The sequence below is a fragment of the Penicillium subrubescens genome, assembly GCF_028828155.1.
Source record: "Penicillium subrubescens strain IBT 31985 chromosome Unknown utg000002l_segment0_segment0, whole genome shotgun sequence".
Classification (NCBI taxonomy): Eukaryota; Fungi; Ascomycota; class Eurotiomycetes; order Eurotiales; family Aspergillaceae; genus Penicillium; species Penicillium subrubescens.
The window spans coordinates 3,920,318-3,942,555 of NW_026643152.1; the positions used below are offsets into that span (position 1 = coordinate 3,920,318).

The 22,238-nt window shown below is 50.8% G+C and overlaps 10 protein-coding genes across 10 annotated transcripts; 5 read left to right on the forward strand and 5 right to left on the reverse strand.

Moving 5' to 3' along the window:
- Positions 1–17: 17 nt before the first annotated feature.
- On the reverse strand, positions 18–2,010 carry N7473_002798 (uncharacterized protein). Its single transcript, XM_057148738.1, has 3 exons — positions 1,680–2,010; positions 661–1,624; positions 18–605 (listed from the first exon to the last, which is right to left on the reverse strand). Exon 2 carries the CDS (start codon positions 1,622–1,624, stop codon positions 1,286–1,288), a length of 339 nt encoding a protein of 112 aa, XP_057012392.1. The 5' UTR covers positions 1,680–2,010; the 3' UTR covers positions 18–605; positions 661–1,285.
- A 3,200-nt stretch (positions 2,011–5,210) lies between these two features.
- On the forward strand, positions 5,211–5,690 carry N7473_002799 (uncharacterized protein; the record flags this gene model as incomplete). The annotated part of the gene is made up of 1 exon (XM_057148739.1): positions 5,211–5,690. One exon carries the CDS (start codon positions 5,211–5,213, stop codon positions 5,688–5,690), a length of 480 nt encoding a protein of 159 aa, XP_057012393.1.
- A 126-nt stretch (positions 5,691–5,816) lies between these two features.
- Positions 5,817–6,931, reverse strand: N7473_002800 (DUF3425 domain-containing protein; the record flags this gene model as incomplete). Its single annotated transcript, XM_057148740.1, has 2 exons — positions 6,782–6,931; positions 5,817–6,700 (listed from the first exon to the last, which is right to left on the reverse strand). The coding sequence occupies exons 1-2, from the start codon at positions 6,903–6,905 to the stop codon at positions 5,817–5,819; spliced, it is 1,008 nt and encodes a 335-aa protein (XP_057012394.1). The 5' UTR covers positions 6,906–6,931.
- Positions 6,932–7,337: 406 nt separating this feature from the next.
- Positions 7,338–8,345, forward strand: N7473_002801 (putative short-chain dehydrogenase/reductase; the record flags this gene model as incomplete). Its single annotated transcript, XM_057148741.1, has 1 exon — positions 7,338–8,345. The coding sequence occupies one exon, from the start codon at positions 7,338–7,340 to the stop codon at positions 8,343–8,345; it is 1,008 nt and encodes a 335-aa protein (XP_057012395.1).
- Positions 8,346–8,536: 191 nt separating this feature from the next.
- On the reverse strand, positions 8,537–9,351 carry N7473_002802 (uncharacterized protein; the record flags this gene model as incomplete). Its single annotated transcript, XM_057148742.1, has 2 exons — positions 8,537–9,214; positions 9,313–9,351. The coding sequence occupies 2 exons, from the start codon at positions 9,349–9,351 to the stop codon at positions 8,537–8,539; spliced, it is 717 nt and encodes a 238-aa protein (XP_057012396.1).
- A 414-nt stretch (positions 9,352–9,765) lies between these two features.
- N7473_002803 (acyl-CoA dehydrogenase family protein) lies at positions 9,766–11,272 on the reverse strand (the record flags this gene model as incomplete). The annotated part of the gene is made up of 4 exons (XM_057148743.1): positions 9,766–9,899; positions 9,957–10,564; positions 10,618–10,868; positions 10,940–11,272. The coding sequence occupies 4 exons, from the start codon at positions 11,270–11,272 to the stop codon at positions 9,766–9,768; spliced, it is 1,326 nt and encodes a 441-aa protein (XP_057012397.1).
- Positions 11,273–11,835: 563 nt separating this feature from the next.
- On the forward strand, positions 11,836–14,982 carry N7473_002804 (sulfite reductase subunit alpha; the record flags this gene model as incomplete). The annotated part of the gene is made up of 1 exon (XM_057148744.1): positions 11,836–14,982. The coding sequence occupies one exon, from the start codon at positions 11,836–11,838 to the stop codon at positions 14,980–14,982; it is 3,147 nt and encodes a 1,048-aa protein (XP_057012398.1).
- Positions 14,983–16,400: 1,418 nt separating this feature from the next.
- N7473_002805 (tRNA methyltransferase TRM7) lies at positions 16,401–17,717 on the reverse strand (the record flags this gene model as incomplete). Its single annotated transcript, XM_057148745.1, has 1 exon — positions 16,401–17,717. The coding sequence occupies one exon, from the start codon at positions 17,715–17,717 to the stop codon at positions 16,401–16,403; it is 1,317 nt and encodes a 438-aa protein (XP_057012399.1).
- Positions 17,718–17,938: 221 nt separating this feature from the next.
- Positions 17,939–20,325, forward strand: mak5 (ATP-dependent RNA helicase MAK5; the record flags this gene model as incomplete). The annotated part of the gene is made up of 3 exons (XM_057148746.1): positions 17,939–18,187; positions 18,249–19,400; positions 19,462–20,325. 3 exons carry the CDS (start codon positions 17,939–17,941, stop codon positions 20,323–20,325), a joined length of 2,265 nt encoding a protein of 754 aa, XP_057012400.1.
- A 676-nt stretch (positions 20,326–21,001) lies between these two features.
- N7473_002807 (PaaI family thioesterase) lies at positions 21,002–21,962 on the forward strand (the record flags this gene model as incomplete). The annotated part of the gene is made up of 2 exons (XM_057148747.1): positions 21,002–21,874; positions 21,936–21,962. The coding sequence occupies 2 exons, from the start codon at positions 21,002–21,004 to the stop codon at positions 21,960–21,962; spliced, it is 900 nt and encodes a 299-aa protein (XP_057012401.1).
- Between the last annotated feature and the right edge of the window lie 276 nt (positions 21,963–22,238).

Here is a 22,238-nt window from a genome sequence, read left to right on the forward strand (position 1 = left end):
CACTCTATCTACATACCCGAGTTGATCCATCCATTGCATATCATGGAAGGAGAAAGATGCACTTCCCTGCGATAACTGCAATGCTTGCTCCTTGCCCGTGATGTGGCATACATCCAACGGCTGGGTGTCAGAACCTGCTGTTCCAATCTGCTGTCCACCTGATGCTATTTGTCAGGTCAGGCGTAGGTACACGTAGTCCAACTTTGCCTCGTGGACAGCGGTTGTATGAAGTGTTGGGCCAACACAACCATCCAAAGTAACCTAATTCTCCGATCTTACATGCATAGCGTGTCATGGGTCGATTGACCTGAAGATATATATCTCCCGCATCGCTGCCCCATCTATTCCCTTATTACAACCACCGAAGCTCATACGACGAAGGGCTGCTTCATTGAGTGATTTTGAAACCTGATCACCGTCATCAAGCGTGAATATCGTGTCCTGCCTAACCGTTAGAGCCCGCTTGCGAGTTTTGGCTTAGAGGAAGTACGTTCACGTTCAGGTGTAGTAGATCTAACTGCCACAGAGTTGCTCTAGTACGGACCCACTTCCCTTCAGGTACGGATACGTGACCCGAGCACAACGAGTCTCTATCCGTGGACAACCTAATAGTCAGTCAATATAGTTTTGAAGAAGTTCAACGAGCAAGAGCTTCTCTACTTCTCAAAAATCTGCCCAACTGTCAGGCGGGCACCCTCTGGGTTACATAAGCTTCATGTTTCCACGTGACAGGGTGAGGGGTTTGGTTTCCATCATCCCACCTTCCAGCAACCATTCATTCTGCCTCCATTGCAACATTTCGTCCAGTCCTCGCCGGACTGAATGGCTAATATTGATTCCTCGCTAGGCTCCAGTAGCCTCCGTCAGGAATTTGTAGCGTGGGACCTTCTCCATTTTCCTCTATGAGACCGGAGTCGTCTCAGCGAACCGCTCACCCAGAGAACCAGGGCGCTTACAACATGACTAGCCCACATCAATATATCCATTGGATGCCGTTGGCCTATAGAAAAGAGGAGAAATACTACGAATCATCCAATGAGAGAAAGTCTACGTGGAGTCTTCCGAGTCTTCAGAGAAATGATTATGTCCGTCACATTGCAGACACTTGATTCAAATTGATGTCACAGACTATATCCTGCATGGTGAAACATGAAACGCCATTAACAATCCACCAACCGATGAGACCAAAAACACAAAAATCAAAACGACCCGATAACAAGGAATACTGAACACACTAGCTGCTCGCTGAAGGAATGTCACTGATTTTTGAACATGCAGAATGGTGCTATCTCAGCAACGTTCGACGTCGATCCTCGCGTTCCCGTTGCAGAGCACAAATCTCCTTGTCCAGCTCCATGATGAGCTTGTGGGAACGGTCGATGGAGGCCACCAGAGTGGCACCTTCCCGCTTCCACCGTTCCAAGCGATCAATCTCGGCGCTTCGGCGCCGGAACTTGGTTTCAATCTTCTCGCAGAGGCGGCACTTGTTGTTGTCGTTCTCAGTCATATTAACGAGCTTCATTCCGCACGTTTCGCCGGTGCGGTATTCGTAATTGCACCGATGGGCGAAGCTGGTCCAGCTCCAGTCTCCACAGGAGAAACGCTTCTGGTTGTAAAAACACATGCCTATCAAATGTGTTAGTGCCACTCGCTTATGAGGTGCGGTCAAACTCACTTACTCCCGGGCCCGGTGATTATGTTTCAGGTCTTCAAGGGGGTACACGATTGGCTTTGACTTGTTGCCGAAGCTCACTTGACAAGTTCAAAAGACCACTCTGAGTGGACGTCGTGAAAGGTTCTTCGGAAGATTCACTAAAGAAGCTTCAAGCTACGTCCGAATGACAAGATCCTCTTTGAATAGAATATCTATGGACCTGAATTGACGGCTCTAGGTTGTGATTTTGAAACTCAAGGGGATGATTTTGAACTTCATGATCCATTCAGAGGATCTGAAAGGTCTTATTTATGTTTCGGTCGACAATTCCATCTCGTTGCATGGGTCCTCCAAACTTCGTGTGGCCCTCTTTGGATCGACGCTTGCTGGTGTGGGACGGCTTATCGTCCGTGTCTTCCCATTCCTTGCAATCCATCTCTCAACCTGGTTGAGGTTGATCCGGTTGGCTGTGAGCAGTTCCCTGGATGAGTGGAGACTGTAAGATGCCCAAGTTTTCTCGGATGGAGCCACCAAGGATGAACGGTTGCTTCAAGGATGCATGCAGCTATCGGGCGTGGCAACTTCCCATCCCCGTGATGATTCACAACGGGTGAAAAATCCCTCAATTGATGGCTGCCAGCTTTCCTCATTCGAGTCCTAGCTACTGCAACTACGCCCTCACCATTGCACTTCCCCGCCTCCCATGTGCATGCAGTTCGCATAGAATCAGGCTCCTGTGATCGTGTTGCATCTTGCGTCGACGATCCTGCATGGCTGAACTGCTCTCGACCTCTGCCAGCTGTCAATTCGATGCAATTTTCAGACACCATCACCCCGGGATAACCTTGTCTTCCAACCAAAAAAAGAAAAAGAAATGTTGACAGCTTTCCCGATTGCGAAAACACTCGGCATATTCCCTGTGACTCCACCTGAATTTGGATTCTCTACCACACCATAGTCTTCGCTCTAGACTCCTTTCTCATTGGTCCAGTACCCCAAATCATTATGTGCTTGGACAATATCGTTGGGTCGACACCACTTTTGTCTGCCGACAGAAGAAATCTGTCCGGCGTTACCGTCCGTGTGATTGCCTGCAGATGCATTTTCGCATCATTGCCCCCATTTCCTAATATCACACCTCCTGCATCGAGGCAAGTACGGATACTGGGCATGGGTCTCAGAAATGAGGTTGCAACCCGACTTAGCGGCCCCTTCTTACCATCTTGTTCCTCCGCCGAGCCATGAGGGCAAGGATGATGGGATTGAGGCCTGATCCTCGTCCCACTCCCTGCCGCATCTTTCCGCTCCGTGCGTCTCAGCCAATGGACCTTCAATCGAGTGGCAACAGTCGCGTCACTGAGGCTCTATCAGTGGTACCTCGTGTACTCAGGGACACGGTCCTTGGAATTGGGTTTCTGGCGGTACAGGACTTTAACCCACTTGGGGGTTGGACGAGAAATTCATCCACTTTCGTTCAGCTGATCTTTGTTTCCTGCAGCGGAGGAGTCCTGCATCTGTCTTCGCTCATGTGTGTGGCCTACTATCAACCATTCGCTCTTTCGGGCGGAAATGATAGGACTTGGGATGCCGTGCCGCACTCGTCGCAGACACGAACCTTGACACCTTCCACATATTTCTGAACCACATGCAGCTGCACCAAAGCTCGGAGACTCTGACGTGGCACATTGCTTCTGGCTCAGTACTCTGATTCCTGGTAACGGAGGCTGACTTGAGAGACCGTGGGTCAAGAAATTCGCAATGTCTTTGGATGCCGAGATTGGTCCACCCGAAGATCCAGGCCTTTATCCCTGTCGTGGAAAATGGTGCAGGAATGTATTCATTTCCAGTTTTGATGTGGAAGTGGCTGCATCGCCTGATAATTAGGGATCCCTGGATGGGCGTGGTAGTCTCTCGATACGACGCACGATCGTCGGAGACCACCGCACTCCAGTACATCCGCTACCCGCATTTGGGACGATGATCATCCATGGCAAGAGTGTTGAGCTGGCAGCCAGGCATCCCTGAATGATGGCGAATAGCCTCAATGGGCGTCACATCTGAGCGGACTGATCATTTTCGAGCGGCAAACTGGTTGCATCAGCCCAAAAACTCTCGAATCAGCTTCCCAAGCCCCCTGCTTCTTTTGCCTCTCGCCCCGTCTTACCACTGAAGAAAAAGGTCCTGTTCCATGCTGGGTCAACCCGGACCTCTGCCGGACAAGGATCAGACCCAAAGTGATGAAAAATCATGGACGTACCTTTCTGCCCAACAAGCGAAGTTGCCGGAGATATTCTCAGAGTCCTCGAGATCCGACCATCACCCTCAAGGGGCTGAGTTTGTGCACCACGGGCTGTGACTTTCCATACTACAACGTTGAAATTGGATTCTTAGACCCGCATACATGCTCCCACTCTGCTGGGCTCTTCTGGTCCCGTGATCTTAAAGTGGACGGAGGCTCCCGCACCCTCCACGCGCATGCCCTCTGCCTTGCGACAAATGGTGGCCGGCTATGTGATGTTGGGGACTCAAGAGCCAAAGGGCCACCGCCTCTGAAGTGGAATCGCACTCTCAGATTGGTCCGGTGATGGTGGAAGCCTCTCTCGCAGCCGACCACGGCGTCCAATAATCTTCCCTGACAGGGGCATTGGCCATCTGCAGCTAGCAACGCATTTCCCCACCCATGATGTGCCAGGCCGACTCGTGCATATCATGGACTCTTACGCCGAGGCACACTAAGCCCTAATGGTTACTGGTCGATTATGGCTGAGCCGGACCTAGCATCTGCACACTGCTAGTGTACATGCCATGATCCTCTCTATCGTGCGGAATCGACTGTCTCCGCATCTCCGTAGAACGCACAGAACTTTGTTTCCATTTCTCAATTTTTCGGGTATAGTGCCGATCCGATATTTTTTTATTGATGAATATTCTCAGACCGTCAGTCATCGGAGACAGTCTCGATGCAAGCTACCTACCTTTTGGCACGCAACGTGGTGGAACTAATGCGAATATCCAGGTCTAGCTTTGTGAAACTAATTTGCCATTCAGGGTATCCCGCAGCCAGTATGAGCTGAACTCTGTTGCTCGTACAGACCGTAGCAAATATTGATCCCTATGCAAGACGTTTATAATCGGGATTAGACTAGGGAATACGCCCTTCGATCATTGTTGACGTGGCAGTTGTTGACCATTTTTGAGAACCCGTAATAAATTGAATATTTTGAAAATAATACAAAAAAAACATTAATGCCGAGAAAATTCTCGTAATTCCTACTCTCAATTCCTATTCTAGCTGATTACTGAAAATAGTTAGTGGTGATAATGTGCAGGTGGTTACTGTGGTTATGTGACGTCAGGATGATTCCCTCCAGATACTGAGAACAGGGCACCAGGATGCTCTGGAATGGCATTTTCCACGGTGAACTTCCTACCCTGCTGAGAATCTATTCTAAGATTATTTCTTTTCCCTTTTTTATTCTCAATCACCCACGCAATCTCTCCGTGACTGCACTCAGACCGTCTTAACCCGAATCACAACACCATCGAGCCAAACACTATGTGGAAGAGCCTCATCTCCAGCGGCCGAGAGGCCATGCGACCAATTTCCCACTCCCACCCTACTGCAGCCATACCCAGACCAGTGGCAGTTCGCCGTACATTCGTTTCCGCCCCTCATCTTTACAAGCAATCCACCGAGGCCCAAGATTTCGACCGCGAATCACTCGATCCCCATCCATCAGAGGCAACTAAAACCGGTACCGATGACCAAATTGCCCAGCATGATTCTGCCTTTGATCCCACCAATACCTCTCCCGAGAGCGAACTTGAAGCAACTGAGCGAGAGTCCCAGGCAACGGGGAAGAAGGGGACGTTGAACGTGAGTGGTGCCAACAAGGCGGCCAACACCTGGAGAGGGCCGCAGGAAGGAGGACCAGCGAGGAATGCGGATAAGGAAGAGACGAGCAAGAGGGGACATCCGAGTAAGCGTCGGACAATTGAGGTCAAAGAGGATGGTACTCATGTCTCCCGTCGATAAGTCGGCGACTGCTGCTCGGTATTCATAAGTGGGTGTCGTGCGAGGCACCATAGAAAACGAAATAGCGTCACTTCGAGAAATGTACATTAATGTTATCAATGCACTATTATCCATTGATTTCAGATCCTAATCACATATCGAGAATCGTAGTGGCTCCTCCCCTCTTATCTTCCTCCATCGGTTACTAGAAACGATCAACTCTTCGCATCCCCGCATAACCCAGGCCCATTTGCGCAGAAACCCCGGCGTAACCTCCCAGCTATTAACATCATGAGACTCTCCCCAGAGAATCAATCCATTCCTATTCGCAGTCACTTCGTCATCATCATCATCGCCTGATAGTAAATAATCGCCCTTCAGCGGCGTTGCAAGGCGCGAATATCGCGGCTGCAAGAACAAGTCTGGATTAGCTTCGGTACCAACCAGATCTTGAGCGAATTCTCTATGGTCAAATGAAGTTTCCCAGCGGATGAGATTCTCGCGCATTGCAGCGAAGGGGATCAGGTTGATCCACGTTGAATGCACGATACTCATCTGGGATTGAGAGGGGCTCAGATTGTCTGGGAGGCCTGGTGCGAAGGGTAAGACGACTGAGAAGCTGGGGAATGCGGTGCCGAATGGTTCGGGATGAGAGTCAGGTTCCCAGGAAATTGTCGCCGTTCCTAGGGTGATTTTGTTGTTGTATAGACCGCGAAAGGTATTATAGTGTATTAGATGGAGTAAATTATCGGCAGGTAGTGAGGGGATGGTATTTGATTGTCCCCATGCTGTCGGACTGATTATCAAGTCCAAAGCCGGCGGGTTTCTTCGCAGTGTTTCGAGAAGATTGTGTTCTGGCTGTTCTTGTTTCACACCAGACACTATGAGACCATGAGGGCGCTTTGTAACTAGTGTTGATGTAGTACGTGTCTGTTGCGGCTCATCGTTGGTAGCGATTCGCCAACGTTGTACTTTGTATGTATGTGGCCCATCCCTCTCACTTGAACGACTCGTTGCTTGTAGTCGTGTTCCTAGAGAAGCATTCAGTTGGCACTTACACGCCTCTTACGGGGTGAATAAGCGTTCGGGACAGAAGAAGATTGATCACTAACTGCGAGCCCTCTGATTTAGTCGATTCTGGGTCCTTTTGCGCAGTCTTCGCTGGTCATTCTCACTCGGGACAATCGGCGCTCGATTGTGCCATAGGGCCTTGGCGGGGGCAATAGTAGTAGTCATTGATAGTTTAGTTGTACGAAAACAAGAACGGATGGAGGGATGAAGGAAATAAAAAGTTGTCGGTCTGGATAGTTCGAGAAGTTCATTTGATTCGGATGATTTGAAACCCGTCGCTATACCCAAATAGGCAAAAACTGTCAGCCAGAAACTGACAGTTGATTCGTGCACCAGGCAGTGCCAGCCTTGCGATCTTGAGTGCTTTTATTGATCAAAGTGGATCCAGCCCAAAAGGGTATAAAAAGTCAGCCAGCATTTGTGAGCATCATTTTTTGTGTGCCACAAACCAGCAATTAAGATGAGTTCAACAGTGTAAGGCAACAACTATAAGAAGGGAGCATTTGTCCCACAAGATGAATTCATCGTCTTATTTTCTAAACACCTGAACATTACTTGAACCATTGAGATTGACTACATACCACTATCATCATTATCATGTCTCGATACTCTGCTGCCCATGCAAACCCTCAGGGCCCCACAGACGCCCGGCCAACTGCCATGCAAATTATCCAAGATGAGCAAATGCAAGGCAAGCTTGTCGGCAAAGTTGTGGTTATCACCGGCGTTTCCTCGGGTCTAGGTGTTGAGACTGCTCGTGCTCTCGCAGCAACCGGAGCAACTCTATACATGACCGCAAGAGACCTGGACAAGGCCAAGACTGCTCTCGGAGACATCTTCGATCCCTCCCAAATGGACCTGGTCCACATGGATCACACGTCCCTAGAGAGCGTGCGAACCGCCGCTCAAAGCATTCTTTCCAAGACAGACAAGATCACCATTCTCATCTGCAATGCTGGAGTAATGGCCGTCAAGGACCTCCAGCTCACGGTCGAAGGCTACGAGCTTCAATTCGCGACAAATCATCTCGCGCACTTTTTGTTCTTTGAGCTGCTGAAACCTGCGTTACTGGCGGGTTCTTCGTCGGAGTTTCAATCACGTGTGGTCATCGTGTCTTCTTCGGGTCATAGGACGATTCGAGGATTGGGGCCTTCTGACAATTACCACTACCAGAAAGGCGGCTATGATCCTCGAGAAGCATATTCGCAGTCAAAGACTGCGAATGTGTACATGGCGAATGAGATCGAGCGCCGGTACGGATCCCAGGGGCTGCACGCGACCAGCTTGCATCCGGGAGTTATTGCCACTCCGTTGGGAAGACATATGTCCCCAGAGGAAATTGAGGCGCTTTTAACGAATCCGATTGTTCAAATGTTCCAGAAAAGTCCTGAGCAGGGGGCCGCGACTACCGTTTGGGGCACTGTGTCCAAGGAACTGGAAGGCAAGGGTGGCCTCTTTCTGGACAATTGTGCAGTAGCTGAGCGAGGGGACTATGATGAAAACCCCTTGAGTGGAAATGCGGTGCCTCATACATACTGCCCACAGGACGAGGCTCGACTATGGAAAGATTCGTTGGAGATGGTCGGATTGTCGAGTGAGGATTGACGGACTAATCCGCAGTGGCTTTTCGACAATGTTCGTCGTTTAAAGTACCTGAGTTAAGAAATATTCATCTTTTTATCGTCACGGATACTGTTCATTTTGTCAACACTAGGAGAGTAACAACGGAAAGACTAGAATATGTTTGGAGGGGAATCAATACATCACAACCGTAAGAATGGACAACGTAACCAACACTAAGACGAGCCAGCAGAATCCTTTCCAAGCGCAATAATCTGGCTACCGTCAATATTCCACACCTTCTCACTACCAGCAGGAACATCGCCCTCAAGTGCCTTCAGCCCTGCATTGACCGCAGCTCGAGCGATAACATCCGAATCCTGCGCCCAACCATCCTTCAAGCCCGAGTGCAACTTTCCAGCCCACCCAGCAATAAACCGAATAGACGCCTCCAAAGGACGACTCTCCTCACGCGTACCAGTAATCAAACCAGGCCGCACAATCACAGTACGCTCAAAACCGAGCGCCTTGACATCTTCTTCAATCTCGCCCTTCATGCGCGTGTAGGGAATATTCGAGGCCTTGTTCGCGTTCGCGCTGGAGATCAACACGTAGACCTTGACGCCAGCATCGCGCGCAGCACGCGCCATTTCAACATTCAGGCCATGCTCGATCTTGTACTGGTTCTCGAATCCACCGGCGTTGGCTCGGGTCGTGGCAAAGGCGGAGATGAAGATTTCCGGGGTAGGTGTGAGTGCCGAGAGCTGTCCGGTCCAGGTTTCGGTCTTGTCGGATACGAAAGTGGTGAGCTTGGATTGGGGGGCACCGCTGGCAGCTTGGGGGGTTCGGCGGGAGATTGTATCAACTCGAGTGACACCAGAGTTGGCTAGCAGGCTGGTGAGGATGTGGGATCCCTGTGCAGATAGGGACTTTGTTAGTGGGGGGCTTGGGGTGCTTTTGTTTATGTGACTCAAGGGAAGATAGTGATCGCAGGGGGAGATATAGTTCGTACCACCATGCCTGTGCATCCGATCAGCGCTACGTTCGCCATGGTTCTTCTCTCGGTTTTATTCCGTTGTGGTGTTGCGAGACTGAAAGAAAGGAACTGGAAGGAAGTGTCTGTGGCTTGCGGGTGTCTGCGCTTTCGTCATTTGCGGAGCTAAGCATTGCTGTAAAGCCGACCGAGGCACCAGCCCCCACAAAGTATGGAATGAAGCAGCTTGACCAACTCAAATTATATTCTACCATATGATTCAGATGATTGAAGAAGTGCTTCTAGATTTTGAATCTGGCGAAAGCCGCTCTCTCAGCCTCTAAAAAGGTCGCCAAAAAAATGTTAACTGGAAGCGACCGTGACTAGACATTCCTTCAGTGTGTATGTGTATGGGAGTCGAAGTTCAAATATGGGGATATATTGATGCTATGGACAAAATCATTTAATACAAGGTGAGGTCTCTAAGATGACTCAAATCTTGGAGCTCTTGGACAGCATTTTTTCCTGTGCCTGGTAGATCTTGACCAACTGACGAACGGACAGATCGAGTAAAACATCTTCAGAGCCACCGGGGATACGGGCGCCAGGAACATCTCGTAGAATTGCTATAGAAGTACCATTGTTAGTTTTTAAACTCTTGGAGATACTAGATTTGAACTCACCTTCAACAAGCTCGCCCTGGCCAGTCTGTGTGAACCCATTGCCACCGAATAAGAGGACAGCAACTTGGGCACACTCATTGAGCACCATGGCAGACTTCGCCTTCGCCAAGGCCGTCAACCCACCGAGCTGGATGTCACTCTCTTCTTTGCTCATATGGCAGAGCTGGTAGAGGATCTGCTCAACCCAAGCCCACATCGTTTCAAGCTCAGCGCCAGCCTTGGCAAGACGATGTCGCACCACGGGTTGATCCATGAGGGTCTTGCCAAAGGCCTCGCGCTTAAGGCAGTAAGAGAAAGCAGCGGAAAGAGCCACACGTGCAGCACGAGTGACTCCAACGGAGATAACAAGACGTTCATGGTTGAAGTTGGTCATGATAATGCGCATGCCCTGGCCCTCCTTGCCGATGAGGTTCGAGACTGGGACCTTGACATCATCCAGTTCGATGTAGGTAGTACCACCAGTGATTTGGCCAGCAACCTTTAGACGACGCATGGTCACGCCGGGGTGGTTCTTCAGGGGCACGACCAGCACCGAGAGACCAGTGGGTCCAGGACCACCAGTTCGAACGGCCATGGTCGCATAGTCGGACCAGATACCATTGGTGATCCTAGAAATTTGTCAGAAAACATTCAGATCGTCAGTAATCTTGTTATATCTCACCATTTCTTGGTTCCATTGATAATATAATGCTTGCCATCAGCACTCTTGGTAGCAGTGGTGACAATGTTTGCAACGTCACTCCCAGCCTCGGGCTCGGTAATAGCGATACAGGCACGCTTTTTGCCGGTAAGGAGATCAGGGAGGAATCGCTCCTGTAGCTCTTTGCTGCCAAACTTGACAATCGGGGGGATACCAAAGGCAAAGCCCGCATTCAAAGATCCACCAGGACCGCTCAAGCCAGAACGAGCCAGCTATGCATAGAGTCACGAGTTAGTACCACGAGGATCTCCTAGGTAATGATTCTCCAATAAATAAGGCTTACCTCGTCGCAATAGATTCCAGTGTAGATGTAATCCCAATCCTCGACTTTGACACCCAGGATATCATTGATCCCCAATCGCTTAAGCCAGTCCACGGGAAGTGGGGCAGGCATGTTTGGCAACAGCATGTTGTGCTTGCAAAATGTGCCGAAGACATGTTCAGGGACAGTTCCTGCCTTTTCCCATTCCATAGCATGTTGAATCAAGTTCTCCCATGCAAACTTGCGGCATCGCTTCTGGAATTCCCGGTGGGCAGGTGTGATATACGGGGACGGGAGACCACGTAGATAAGGGGGCTCTGAGAAGGGGACAGGGTTAGGTGAGTTTTCCGCCATTGTGAGATAAGTATGGAAGATGATATCTATAGGAGGATGAGATGTTAGATGTTATGGATGTAGTAGGGCTGCTCAAAGAGAATGATGAATTGGTTATGTACTCCGCACAGCTGCTTGGGGATCGTCTCCGCAGTTCCACATTTTACCCCCCAGTTCCGAGCCTCGAGCCTCGGTGCGGCACATTCCTCGTCACATGAGCCCGTGCCCTTCAAGGCTGGCCAGCATAATTGAATTACGCAGTATGTCCAGGTCTATTACTAATAAGGTTGTGCAGGACATGCCAAGACCCTGACTCAGCCCCACAAAGTTTTCAACCTTATCGATAAGCAAGTCGCCTTCCGGCATCGGTACTGCTTATCGATAAGAAAATTGCGTGATTGCGTGCTCTCCGCTAGGCCGCATCGGGCAAAATGCCCTGGGGGTTTTTCTATACTTATGGGTTTCCAGTCATTCCCCCTCTCTTTCCTCCACATTAATCCTTTTGTTTAGGGTGATATCCTTCTTGTCCATCATTGTAGATATTGTTGCTGTGGGCACAATATCAGACAAGAACTAGAATCACCATGGCTGCCACGAATCCGGCTCTGTCTACCCTTTCGGGCCCTACATATACTACCGCCCAGACCCTCATTCAGCAGGTGGCGTACCTTCTGAGCGACAAGATCTTCTCCTACTCCCCAGAGACCTTCGACCTCGATGCTGCCCTGCGCGAGTGGGCTGCAGCCCAGGAGACCAAGACCAATGGCGAATCCCCCGTTGTCAAGTCCCTCGAGACTCGTCAGGGTGCCGGAAACCTCGCCCTGGGTTATCTGTTCTCCCAGGACTTTGATCTGAAGAAGCGCCACGTTCCCCAGGGAATTGTCGCTTCCTCTGCCACCCTCCCATATATGCGCTCTGCGTTGGAGCAGCTTTCTCTGCTGTACTCCGTTGCCAGCCCGGTGGCTGCGCATGTCGCTGCCGTCGACTATACTAGCGACGATGGTCTCGTTTCCGACTATGCTTCGGCCCTTTCTCTGGCTGAGGACCTTGGCCTCGGTCTGGTCTCCAGCGGCTCGGCTCACGAGTCTCAGCACATGGCCCTCTTCACCACTCTGCTTGCTTCCGTCTTGCCCTCTATTCACATCTATGACGGTGTCCGTGTCGGCCGCGAGACCACCCGTGTCATTGATGTTCTGGACAAGGAGGGTCTGACTCGCGCTTATGAGACCGTTCGCAAGTCTCTTGATGACTCGGTCAACCGCCACCTCGATGCCCAGGGCAAGGTCCTGGATCTGTTGAAGACTCTCAACGGCGAGCTTGGCACTGACTATGGTGCTTTCGAGTACCACGGCCACGCCGAGCCCACTTCCGTTCTGGTCGTCTTCGGTACCGTTGAGGCTGCCCTTGCTGCCCAGGTTGCCCGCTCCCTGGCCAAGGATGGTGTTCACATTGGTGTCGTGAACGTCCGTGTCTACCGTCCCTTCGTCGAGGAGGAGTTCCTGCGCGTGCTTCCCCAGTCCGCCAAGACTGTCGGTGTTCTTGGCCAGGTTGTCAGCGAGCAGGCCGTCCAGGAGGAGGGTGTTCACTCTGCCCTGTACGAGGATGTCCTCGCCGCTCTGACCTTCGCCACCGGTCGTGAGCACGCCCCAGCCACTGTTGAGATCAAGTACTCTCGCTGTCAGCGCTGGGACCTGATCAACGTCGCTGCTGCCTTCCAGCGTATCTTCGACAAGCCCATCCTGCCTGTCGACAGCGCCACTAATGAGGCTGCTTCTCTGCAGCTGCTGGACCCCGCCACGGTCCAGGAGTACACTTTCTGGGACGTTGACAACTCCGTCGCCGAGGAGGCTTCCATCACCCTCAGCCAGGCTCTTGCTGCCGACTCCGCCAGCAATGTCACCGTCAGCAAGGTTCACGACAACCTTGTCCAGGGTGGTGCGATCCGTGTTGATATCCGTAAGAGTGCTAAGATCATTGACGCTCCTTACGCCGTCACTGCTGCCGATGTCTCCTACGTCGGAAACGTTGCCTTGCTTAACGACGTCGATGTCCTCGCCTCCGTCAAGGACAACGGCAAGCTTATTATTAGCGCTCCTGGTGTTAAGGATGAGGATCTTGAGAAGAAGCTGCCTGCCGCTTTCCGCCAGACTGTTGCTCAGCGCGGCATCTCTCTCTTCGTTGTTGACCCCTCCGCTGTTGAGGACTCTTCCTTGGAGACCGTGATTCTCCAGGCCTCCTTCATCCGCGTTGCCCTCCCCGCTCAGGAGGGCATTGCCACCAAGAAGCTGGCTTCCATCTCTGGCAACGCCGAGACTTTGGAGACTGTGACTAAGGACCTCGAGAAGGTCCTGCGCCAGATCGAGGTTCCCGAGTCCTGGAAGGAGCCCGAGGGTGTCAGCGAGGCTGTTCAGCTTCCCAAGGATATCTCCGCTAACAGCTTCGTCTCTTTCGACAAGAATGAGTCTGAGCCCGCAACTCTGCTCAAGGACTGGGAGACTGCTGCCCGTGCTCTGGCCTTCAAGGAGGCCTTTGACACCAAGAACGCTCTCCGCCCTGACCTGGCTACCAAGACCTTCACCGTCCACGTCAAGGAAAACCGCCGTCTCACTCCCGTCACCTATGACCGCAACATCTTCCACATTGAGTTCGATCTTGGTGACTCTGGTCTCACCTATGACATTGGTGAGGCTTTGGGTGTCCACGCTGAGAACGATCCCGAGGATGTCATCAAGTTCATTGAGTTCTACGGACTGAACCCCGATGCCATCGTTGAGGTTCCCAGCCGCGAGGACCCTGCTGTCCTCGAGAACCGCACTGTGTACCAGGCCCTAGTCCAGAACGTCGACATCTTCGGTCGCCCTCCCAAGCGCTTCTACGAGGCTCTGGCCGAGTTCGCCTCCGACGAGAAGGAGAAGACCGATCTCCTCACTCTGGGCGGCCCCGATGGTGCTGTTGAGTTCAAGCGTCGCGCCGAGGTCGACACCATCACCTTCGCCGATGTCCTGCTCGAGTACCCCTCTGCTCACCCCGACTTCCACGAGATCGTCCGCATTGTGGGTCCTCTGAAGCGCCGTGAGTACTCCATCGCCTCGTGCCAGAAGGTCAGCCCCAGCATCGTCGCCCTGATGATCGTCGCTGTCGGCTGGACCGACCCCAGGGGCCGCGACCGCTTCGGTCTGGCTACCCGCTACCTTAGCCGCCTGCAACCCGGCACTCCCGTCAGCGTCAGCGTCAAGTCCAGTGTCATGAAGCTGCCCCCCAAGTCGACCCAACCTCTCATCATGGCTGGTCTGGGTACCGGTCTTGCTCCCTTCCGTGCCTTCGTCCAGCACCGCGCTCTTGAGAAGGCCCAGGGCAAGGAGATTGGCTCTGTCCTGCTGTATATGGGTTCCCGTCACCAGCGCGAGGAGTACTGTTACGGTGAGGAGTGGGAGGCCTACCAGGCCGCTGGTGTCATCACCCTCCTTGGTGCAGCCTTCTCTCGTGACCAGCCGGAGAAGATCTACATCCAGGACCGCATGCGCCAGTCGCTGCCCGAGATTGTGCAGGCGTACATTCGTGAGGAGGGTGCCTTCTACCTGTGCGGCCCCACCTGGCCCGTTCCCGATGTCACTGCCGTCTTGGAGGAGGCTATTGCCACCGAGGCCAAGGCCAATGGCAAGAAGATTGACACCCGCAAGGAGATTGAGAAGCTCAAGGATGAGGAGCGCTATGTTCTGGAGGTGTACTAGACGTGTGTTGTGTTGGTATTATGATCTGATGATGAGCTTTGTTTGTCTTGTGTTATTCCCCGCGCTACCCCTTTAGATTCTTTTGATTTGGCCTAGCGAATCTGCCTTTTCATAGACTTCAAAATGCATTTAAGATTCATGAATTTAATCATACCTTATTCTACCGTCCTCGTAATGAATGTTTAGCTAGTGCAAACTCGACCTAGGCGTCTACGTTCTGGATTAGGGTGAAATAGCTGCTCCATTCCATTAAGGTCAGCCCAAAATTCAAACTCCACGTATCTCAGGAAGTAGACACTGGTCAGCGGCCTTTGTTGTTCTTCTATATAATTATTTCTCTGGTGGATGTTCTAAATAGTCTGTAATTCTATGTGATGTTCAAGAAATTGTCAGAAATGTGATTTGATGGATGCACATGGTGTGAAACACTACACTCGGACAGTAATAACGTCATCCACGGCCGAGCTGGCCACCCCAAAACACCATACTAAATGCGATTTTTCAGGTCGCTGTATATTAACAACGAGAGGTTGATTTTACTCGATTTTCAATCGGATAATATCTTCAGCGTCAGAAATAGCACAGCTCAAGTAAGAAATACAGTAGATGATTATTTACCAGCATTACCAAAAAAAAATACGCTCCAACCAAGCAATGCAGATATATATCTCTATCTTGTCACAAATTTATGTACTTGTTGCCCTTATAGAGATATTTAATATGATACATTGAACTCTAGGATACCCTAAGATCATACGCTAAGCATCCAGTGTTGACATATGAAGTTGTAAAAATTCACATTCAGTACGATGTTTTGGGGTGGCCAGCTCGACCGTGTGGCCAGCTCGGCCGTGGACTACGTTATATATTTCGGAAGGCCGCACGTTTAACTGGGTCCACTTAGATGAGCATAGTGTATGGATCTAGAAGAGCATTGGATCATATTGCAAAACTCTTATCATTTCAATCACCAGCTCGCTTAACTCAGTTGGTAGAGTGCGTGACTAGTAATCACGAAGTCGCTAGTTCAAATCTGGCAGTGAGCATTTTTTGGCAATTTTAATTGCATTTTCCTTGGTCTGGTGGAGTCTTTATTGATTAGTGCCCGAGTCAATCTATGTTTGATCCTTCAATTGAACCAATTGGAGGCTTGTTCTATCATTTCTGTTGTGGTGGGAAAGAATATTGGCTCGTGAGAAGTTGATTGTCGAACACCCAATTATGCACAGGTTATTCGACCGTAACATACCAAAGAGGCTATTGAAGTATGCAAAATTCAGAAGTTGTTCTTGACTGCGCTTTGAGGACCTCCCCTCGTTGCCAAATTGTCTTGAGCTAATACTTTATAATAGATGTAGATCTATGCAATGTGTCATAAATAGATTTTTGTTATTCATAACTGCATGTCACACGAGACATTATGATTGCCCAGCTATCCTGACCTTGGTCTTTCCATAGGCCCCACCCATCTGTTTTCTCAATTCCAAAGCCTTCCGATAAGGAGGAGCTGTGGGAGGCTGCACCGGGTTTAGCGCAACGTAGTCAGGAGGAAGAGCATAAGTCGCATCCGAGTCCCAAGCCGAGAGATCACCACAAGCAATGAAAGATGGGATCCACCGATGCTCTACTGCAAATTTGCTCTGGAGCTTCTGCGAGGGAACTTGATCCTCTGATGTGGACGTTTGCAGATGGCGCACCTCAACTGAGTGACCAGGTGTGAGTACGTTCTCGGTGGAGGACGGTTGTACCAAAAGTGGACGAGCATTGGTGTCTTCGTCCAGCTGCTCGCGCACTTCCACAGCCAGGTTACCATCTTCAGAGATGGGCTTCGGCGCTGCAGCCCCGCCAAACAGAGGGTTCTTCAACGCTGCCATACCAGCCAGTCCATCCTCGTTAACAGGGGGGATGAATCCCTCACACACCACGAACGCCTCTAGACTGCTAGCACGACTGCTTCGTGGTTTGGCAACACTCACTCGCTCAAAGACAGTGCGCAATTGCGCATAGAGAAGGTCGACATCCCGACCTCGAAAAATCTTAGCGACAAATTTGCCGCCTGGCCGCAGTACTCCCATAGCAAGGTTCAGCGCAGCGTATAGCAATTGTGATTGGATATAGATATCAAGGTCGTGCAGACCTGTCACGTCTGGCGCACCATCGGAGATGACCAAGTCAACTGGGTGAGGTTGCTTAATCGCTACTGGAGTTTGTGATGGAGAGTCGGTGGAGGGTGTAGAGGATTCGTAGGCTTCGGGGTCTAGCGCACGCAGGAGGAGAGGAATTGTAGAAGGGTGGGTGATATCGGCTTTGAGAGTGGTAATACCCTCGAGCGAGGCCATAGGTTGGAGATCGATTGAGACAATTTTGACATTCTTCCGAGGTTTCAATTCGGAGCTTGGGTCGCTCTCTCCAAAGGGAATTTCGGATTCATTGTCACTGCCAGTGGTCGTATTGTTGGCATTGTCCAATACCTCTTTCTCTCTCCGTTTCTTGTCGATCCACGCCCGTCGTCCGAAGCTCTCGCCCTTGATCAAAACGCGACTGAGGACCTGACTCCAGCTGCCCGGTGCAGCGCAAAGATCCACGACTCTCGTTACACGGTCCGGGTTCTCGTATTCGAAAAGGTCGAATTGCTCGTCAATTTGAATTAGCTTGAAGGCGGAGCGGGCGCGCCAATTTTGCTCTTTCGCTAGGCGATAATAGGCATCGCGCTTGTCTTTGGACGACTTGCCCATGGTGAAGTTTGGGACGTAACTAGCCCAATGGAGTTGAGAATTGGTGTCGAGGGGCGGGCCTTAGTGTCGCGGAGTAATTTTAACGTGGGGAGCATCGCCGATAAGATTTCCAAGGCGGAATATTTCTGCCGCTTTTTTTCTCTGGCGACTTCTCCGATCAGCTTTTTCTCTGCTTTCTAAATACACAAGCCTGATCATTCAAAACAGGTGCCGCTATAATCATGGGACAAAAGAGAGGTCGTGACCCGAAGGCCCAGGCCCCCGAGTCTAAGAAGCGCAAGAAGGCCGCGAAATCCGGCCCAGTTGCGGACGACGATTCCTGGGACGGTGTTGTCGGTATTGACGACCTCAACTGGACGGAAGTTGCTCTGCCCGATCGCTTGGAGGATGCGACTGGATTCCTTGGACTGGAAGAGATTGATGGAGTAGACATTATCAGGTCTTCAGGTGGCGGAGAGGTTCAATTCAAGGTGTGTAGCTACAAGCCATAACCGGTGGACTCGTGATTCTAACACATGCGCAATTTCATAGGCCAAGGAAGGAAAACCAAGAAAGTCGATTCTGAAGAAGCCATCTGCCGAAAACAACGGTGAAGAATGGGATGGTTTCAGCGACGGTGAATCCAACGAGAAGCCCACGGCTGTTCCAGCGGCCGAGACCCAGCCCGCAAAGGACGAGAAGAAAACGAAAAACAAGAAGGAAAAGAAAGTCAAGGAGGTGAAGCCCAAGGAGGCACAGCCTAAACGGGATCCAAACCTGAAGGTTGGTCTTTCGTTTGCGGCGCTTGAAGAGGCTGGAGAGGACGATGGTGCGGACGTATCTGCGTGGGATAAACTTGGTCTCTCCCCAGAGATTCTCACAAGTCTCTCCAAGCTCAACTTTTCTACACCGACTACTGTGCAAAAATCCTGTATCCCTGCAATCCTGGACGGGCATGACGTGGTTGGTAAGGCTTCTACTGGTTCCGGTAAAACACTGGCATTTGGCATCCCAATTCTTGAGCATTATCTGGAGAAGCGAGGGAAAAAAGAAGACGAGGGCAAGAAGCCCAAGTCCGACCCCATGACGCTCATTCTTTCACCCACTCGAGAGCTGGCACATCAACTGGCGAAGCACATTGGTGATTTCATTACAAATGCTCCAGATGCCGATGCACGCATCGCTCTTTTGACTGGTGGCTTGTCTATTCAGAAACAGCAGAGACAGCTAGCGAACGCTGATATCGTCATTGGTACCCCAGGTCGTGTGTGGGAAATTCTGAGCACAGGCTCTGGTTTGATCCGCAAGATGCAAGGCATCAAATTCCTGGTTGTCGACGAGGCCGATCGTCTGCTTAGCGAGGGTCATTTCAAGGAAGTGGAAGAGATTTTGGGTGCCTTGGATCGCAAGGAGCAGGGTGATTTCCCTGATATGGATGAACAGGAGGAGGTCGCGGAAGAGGAGCCGAGCGTTCGCCAGACCCTTGTATTCTCTGCTACTTTCCACCGGGACTTACAACAGAAGTTGGCTGGAAAGAGCCGTTGGACTGGAGGTGATTTGATGGACAAGAAAGAGTCCATGGAATATCTCCTCAAGAAGCTGAACTTCCGGGAAGAGAAGCCAAAGTTCATTGACGTCAACCCGGTTCAGCAGATGGCCGAGGGACTGAAGGAAGGAATTGTTGAATGTCCTGCCATGGAGAAGGTAAGCAATATTTGTCTTATTTCTGCCGTTGAATTGAGATCAAAGACTAACTTTTTGACAGGATCTCTACCTGTACTCCCTTCTACTCTATTACCCCAAGCACCGAACCCTTGTTTTCACCAACTCTATCTCCGCAGTCCGCCGTCTTACTCAATTACTGCAAAACTTGCAACTTCCCGCCCTCGCTCTTCACTCTTCCATGGCACAGAAAGCCCGTCTCCGCTCTGTAGAGCGATTCTCTTCACCCACATCAAACCCAAGTTCTATTCTCGTTGCGACCGACGTGGCGGCACGTGGTCTCGACATCAAGGGAATTGACTGTGTTATTCACTACCACGCACCTCGCACAGCAGACACCTACGTCCACCGATCTGGACGTACCGCTCGTGCTGGCGCGGTCGGTAAGAGTGTGATTATCTGTGCCCCGGAAGAAGTTGTCAGCGTGGCCCGTCTCGCCGCCAAAGTCCACACCCAAAGCGGCAAGAAGGGACCCATCAAGAAGCTACCTCTGGAATCCCTTGATATTGATCGTCGAGTTGTGTCTCGCGTGCGCTCCCGCATCGAACTCGCCAGGAAGATTACCGACTCGACCATTGCCAAAGAAAAGATTTCCGCCGAAGACAATTGGCTCCGTTCTGCGGCCGAGGATCTCGGTGTCGAGTATGACAGTGATGAATTTGACGAGTCTCAGGGCAAGGGCCGTGGCCGTGGTGGTGGTCGCCATCAGAAGGAGAAGCAGGCTAGTAGTATCACCAAGAGCGAACTGGCCGGACTTCGTGCCGAGTTGAAGCATCAGCTTTCTCAGCGTGTGAACATCGGTGTCAGTGAGCGGTATCTCACGGCTGGACGCATTGATATCGAAGCTCTCCTGCGTGGTGAGGGCAACAACTCCTTCTTGGGACACCTGGATCCATTGGATTTCTAGGCGTGTCTCAGCTGTTGCAATCTACATTAGCCATGGCATTTCTGTTTTCCTATAGTCCTAATTCGAAAGACCATGTTTATACCAAAATGAACTCATGTGGAGAGGTGAAAACGAAATAAAACCTCGCATTAAACTTCATTTCTATCGAGAGAATAAGCTTACCATCATACGCTTAAACCTTGATCATCGCGTTGCAGCTTATCTTATCGCACTCGGCATCCCGAGATCGCCTCCTCGGCGCCTCCCCGAAAAGCCCGCCGAAAGTCGGCCCTTAGCGCCCCACTATTGGGCCGGTCAAGACGAAAAAAAAAATCGAGCTCGTTGAGAGAAATGGATACCGGCTGAAAGTGCCGGATGATCTCATAAGCATATTAAAATAGATAAGCGTCCCCCTGGTCAGTTCTTTTGGGAGTATTTTGGCGGTTCTGTCCTTGTACCCTGGCATTTGCTTCGTTTTCGGGTCTTTCTATACTACGGCCACTATTTGAGACAAGTTCGATTTGAATACTGTACCGTGCGCTACGTTGATCGTCCTGATCCCACGTGGCGGGAGATTTCATTGTGCATTAGCTCCATTATCGGCAATTTCTCGGTAGGTTGAATCCATGCCACTGTTTGCGATTTGGATTTTTAACATTGTCTCTCCCTTGTTATAGACCTCAAAACTATATACAATATGGCCTCGAAATTACCCAGTCTTCCCCAGGCGACAAAATGGCTGCTACGTCCCTCAACAACCCGGTCTTTAAAGCCTGCATTCTCGTCAGCAGTGCCAACTTCTTGCCTACACCAACAAGGCCCGTCTCGCTCTGCAGTCGTCCACGAACAAGCACTCCCTCAAACTCAGACACAAGTGGAAAGTTCGCCATTCTTCACACAGCCACAGACCCAATCACTCTCCAAAAAAGCAGTATCTCTCGACGAAACCGCCAATCTCGACGCCGTCATCTCCCAATTGCCCCTCGTCCAATCCCTCCGTCAATCTCGAAAGACATACAAGGAATCACGACCCCATCTCGCCATTCCACCCGCAATTCGCCAACACCATTTCGTCGGCGGTAGTCTAGCAGGAACAGGAAAGCTTGCACTAGCTCCGTACATGTGGACATCGTCTAGAAAGTCGAAAACCGAGTCCGGGAGAACCACACACGTTAGCAGTGTCGTCTCAGTCTTCCATATCGGTCGTGATCTCTGTGGACATCCCGGCTTTGTTCACGGCGGTTTGCTTTCCGTTCTGTTCGACGAGGTCTTTGCTAGATGTGTTTCGGCGGCGTTCCCGAGTGGATTGGGTATGACGGCTAATTTGAATGTTGATTTTCGGAAACCTGCGCTGCCGGATCGGTTTTATGTGTTGCGTGCGGAGACTACTAAGGTTGAGGGGAGGAAGGCTTGGGTTGAGGGCAAGATGACTTATCTTCCCTTGCCGTTGGCTGCGCCGCTTGATGCGAAGAGTCTTGTGTCTGATGTTGAATTGCTGAGTGAGGATCATGAAGGCGCTGTGATGGTTTCGGAGGCGAGGGCTTTGTTTGTGGAGCCTAAATTTGCTGATGTGAGTGTTTTTCTTCTGATGGACTGATTGAGCGAAGACTTGTGCTAACGTGAACATACAGTCCATGGTGTCGGTCTATAGAACCTGAAATAGGTCAACCGTCAGACAAAAACTAGAACAACCAATACCCTAACATCGATAGATAATTACTTAATTATAGACTTTACAAAGAACTGCTACGCAATTCAATTGACGATAGAAAGGGCCATCCATTGCTATCTAATATCAGTATCATGCAGAAGGAGAAAAGAAACCGAAGCCCGCCTTGACGCCCCTCATTCCAGATGACTTGATGAGAAAGAAGGTAAAAGAACGAAACAGCCCTTCCGAAAACTTGAAAATGGGGGAATGGAGTTTGAAAAGC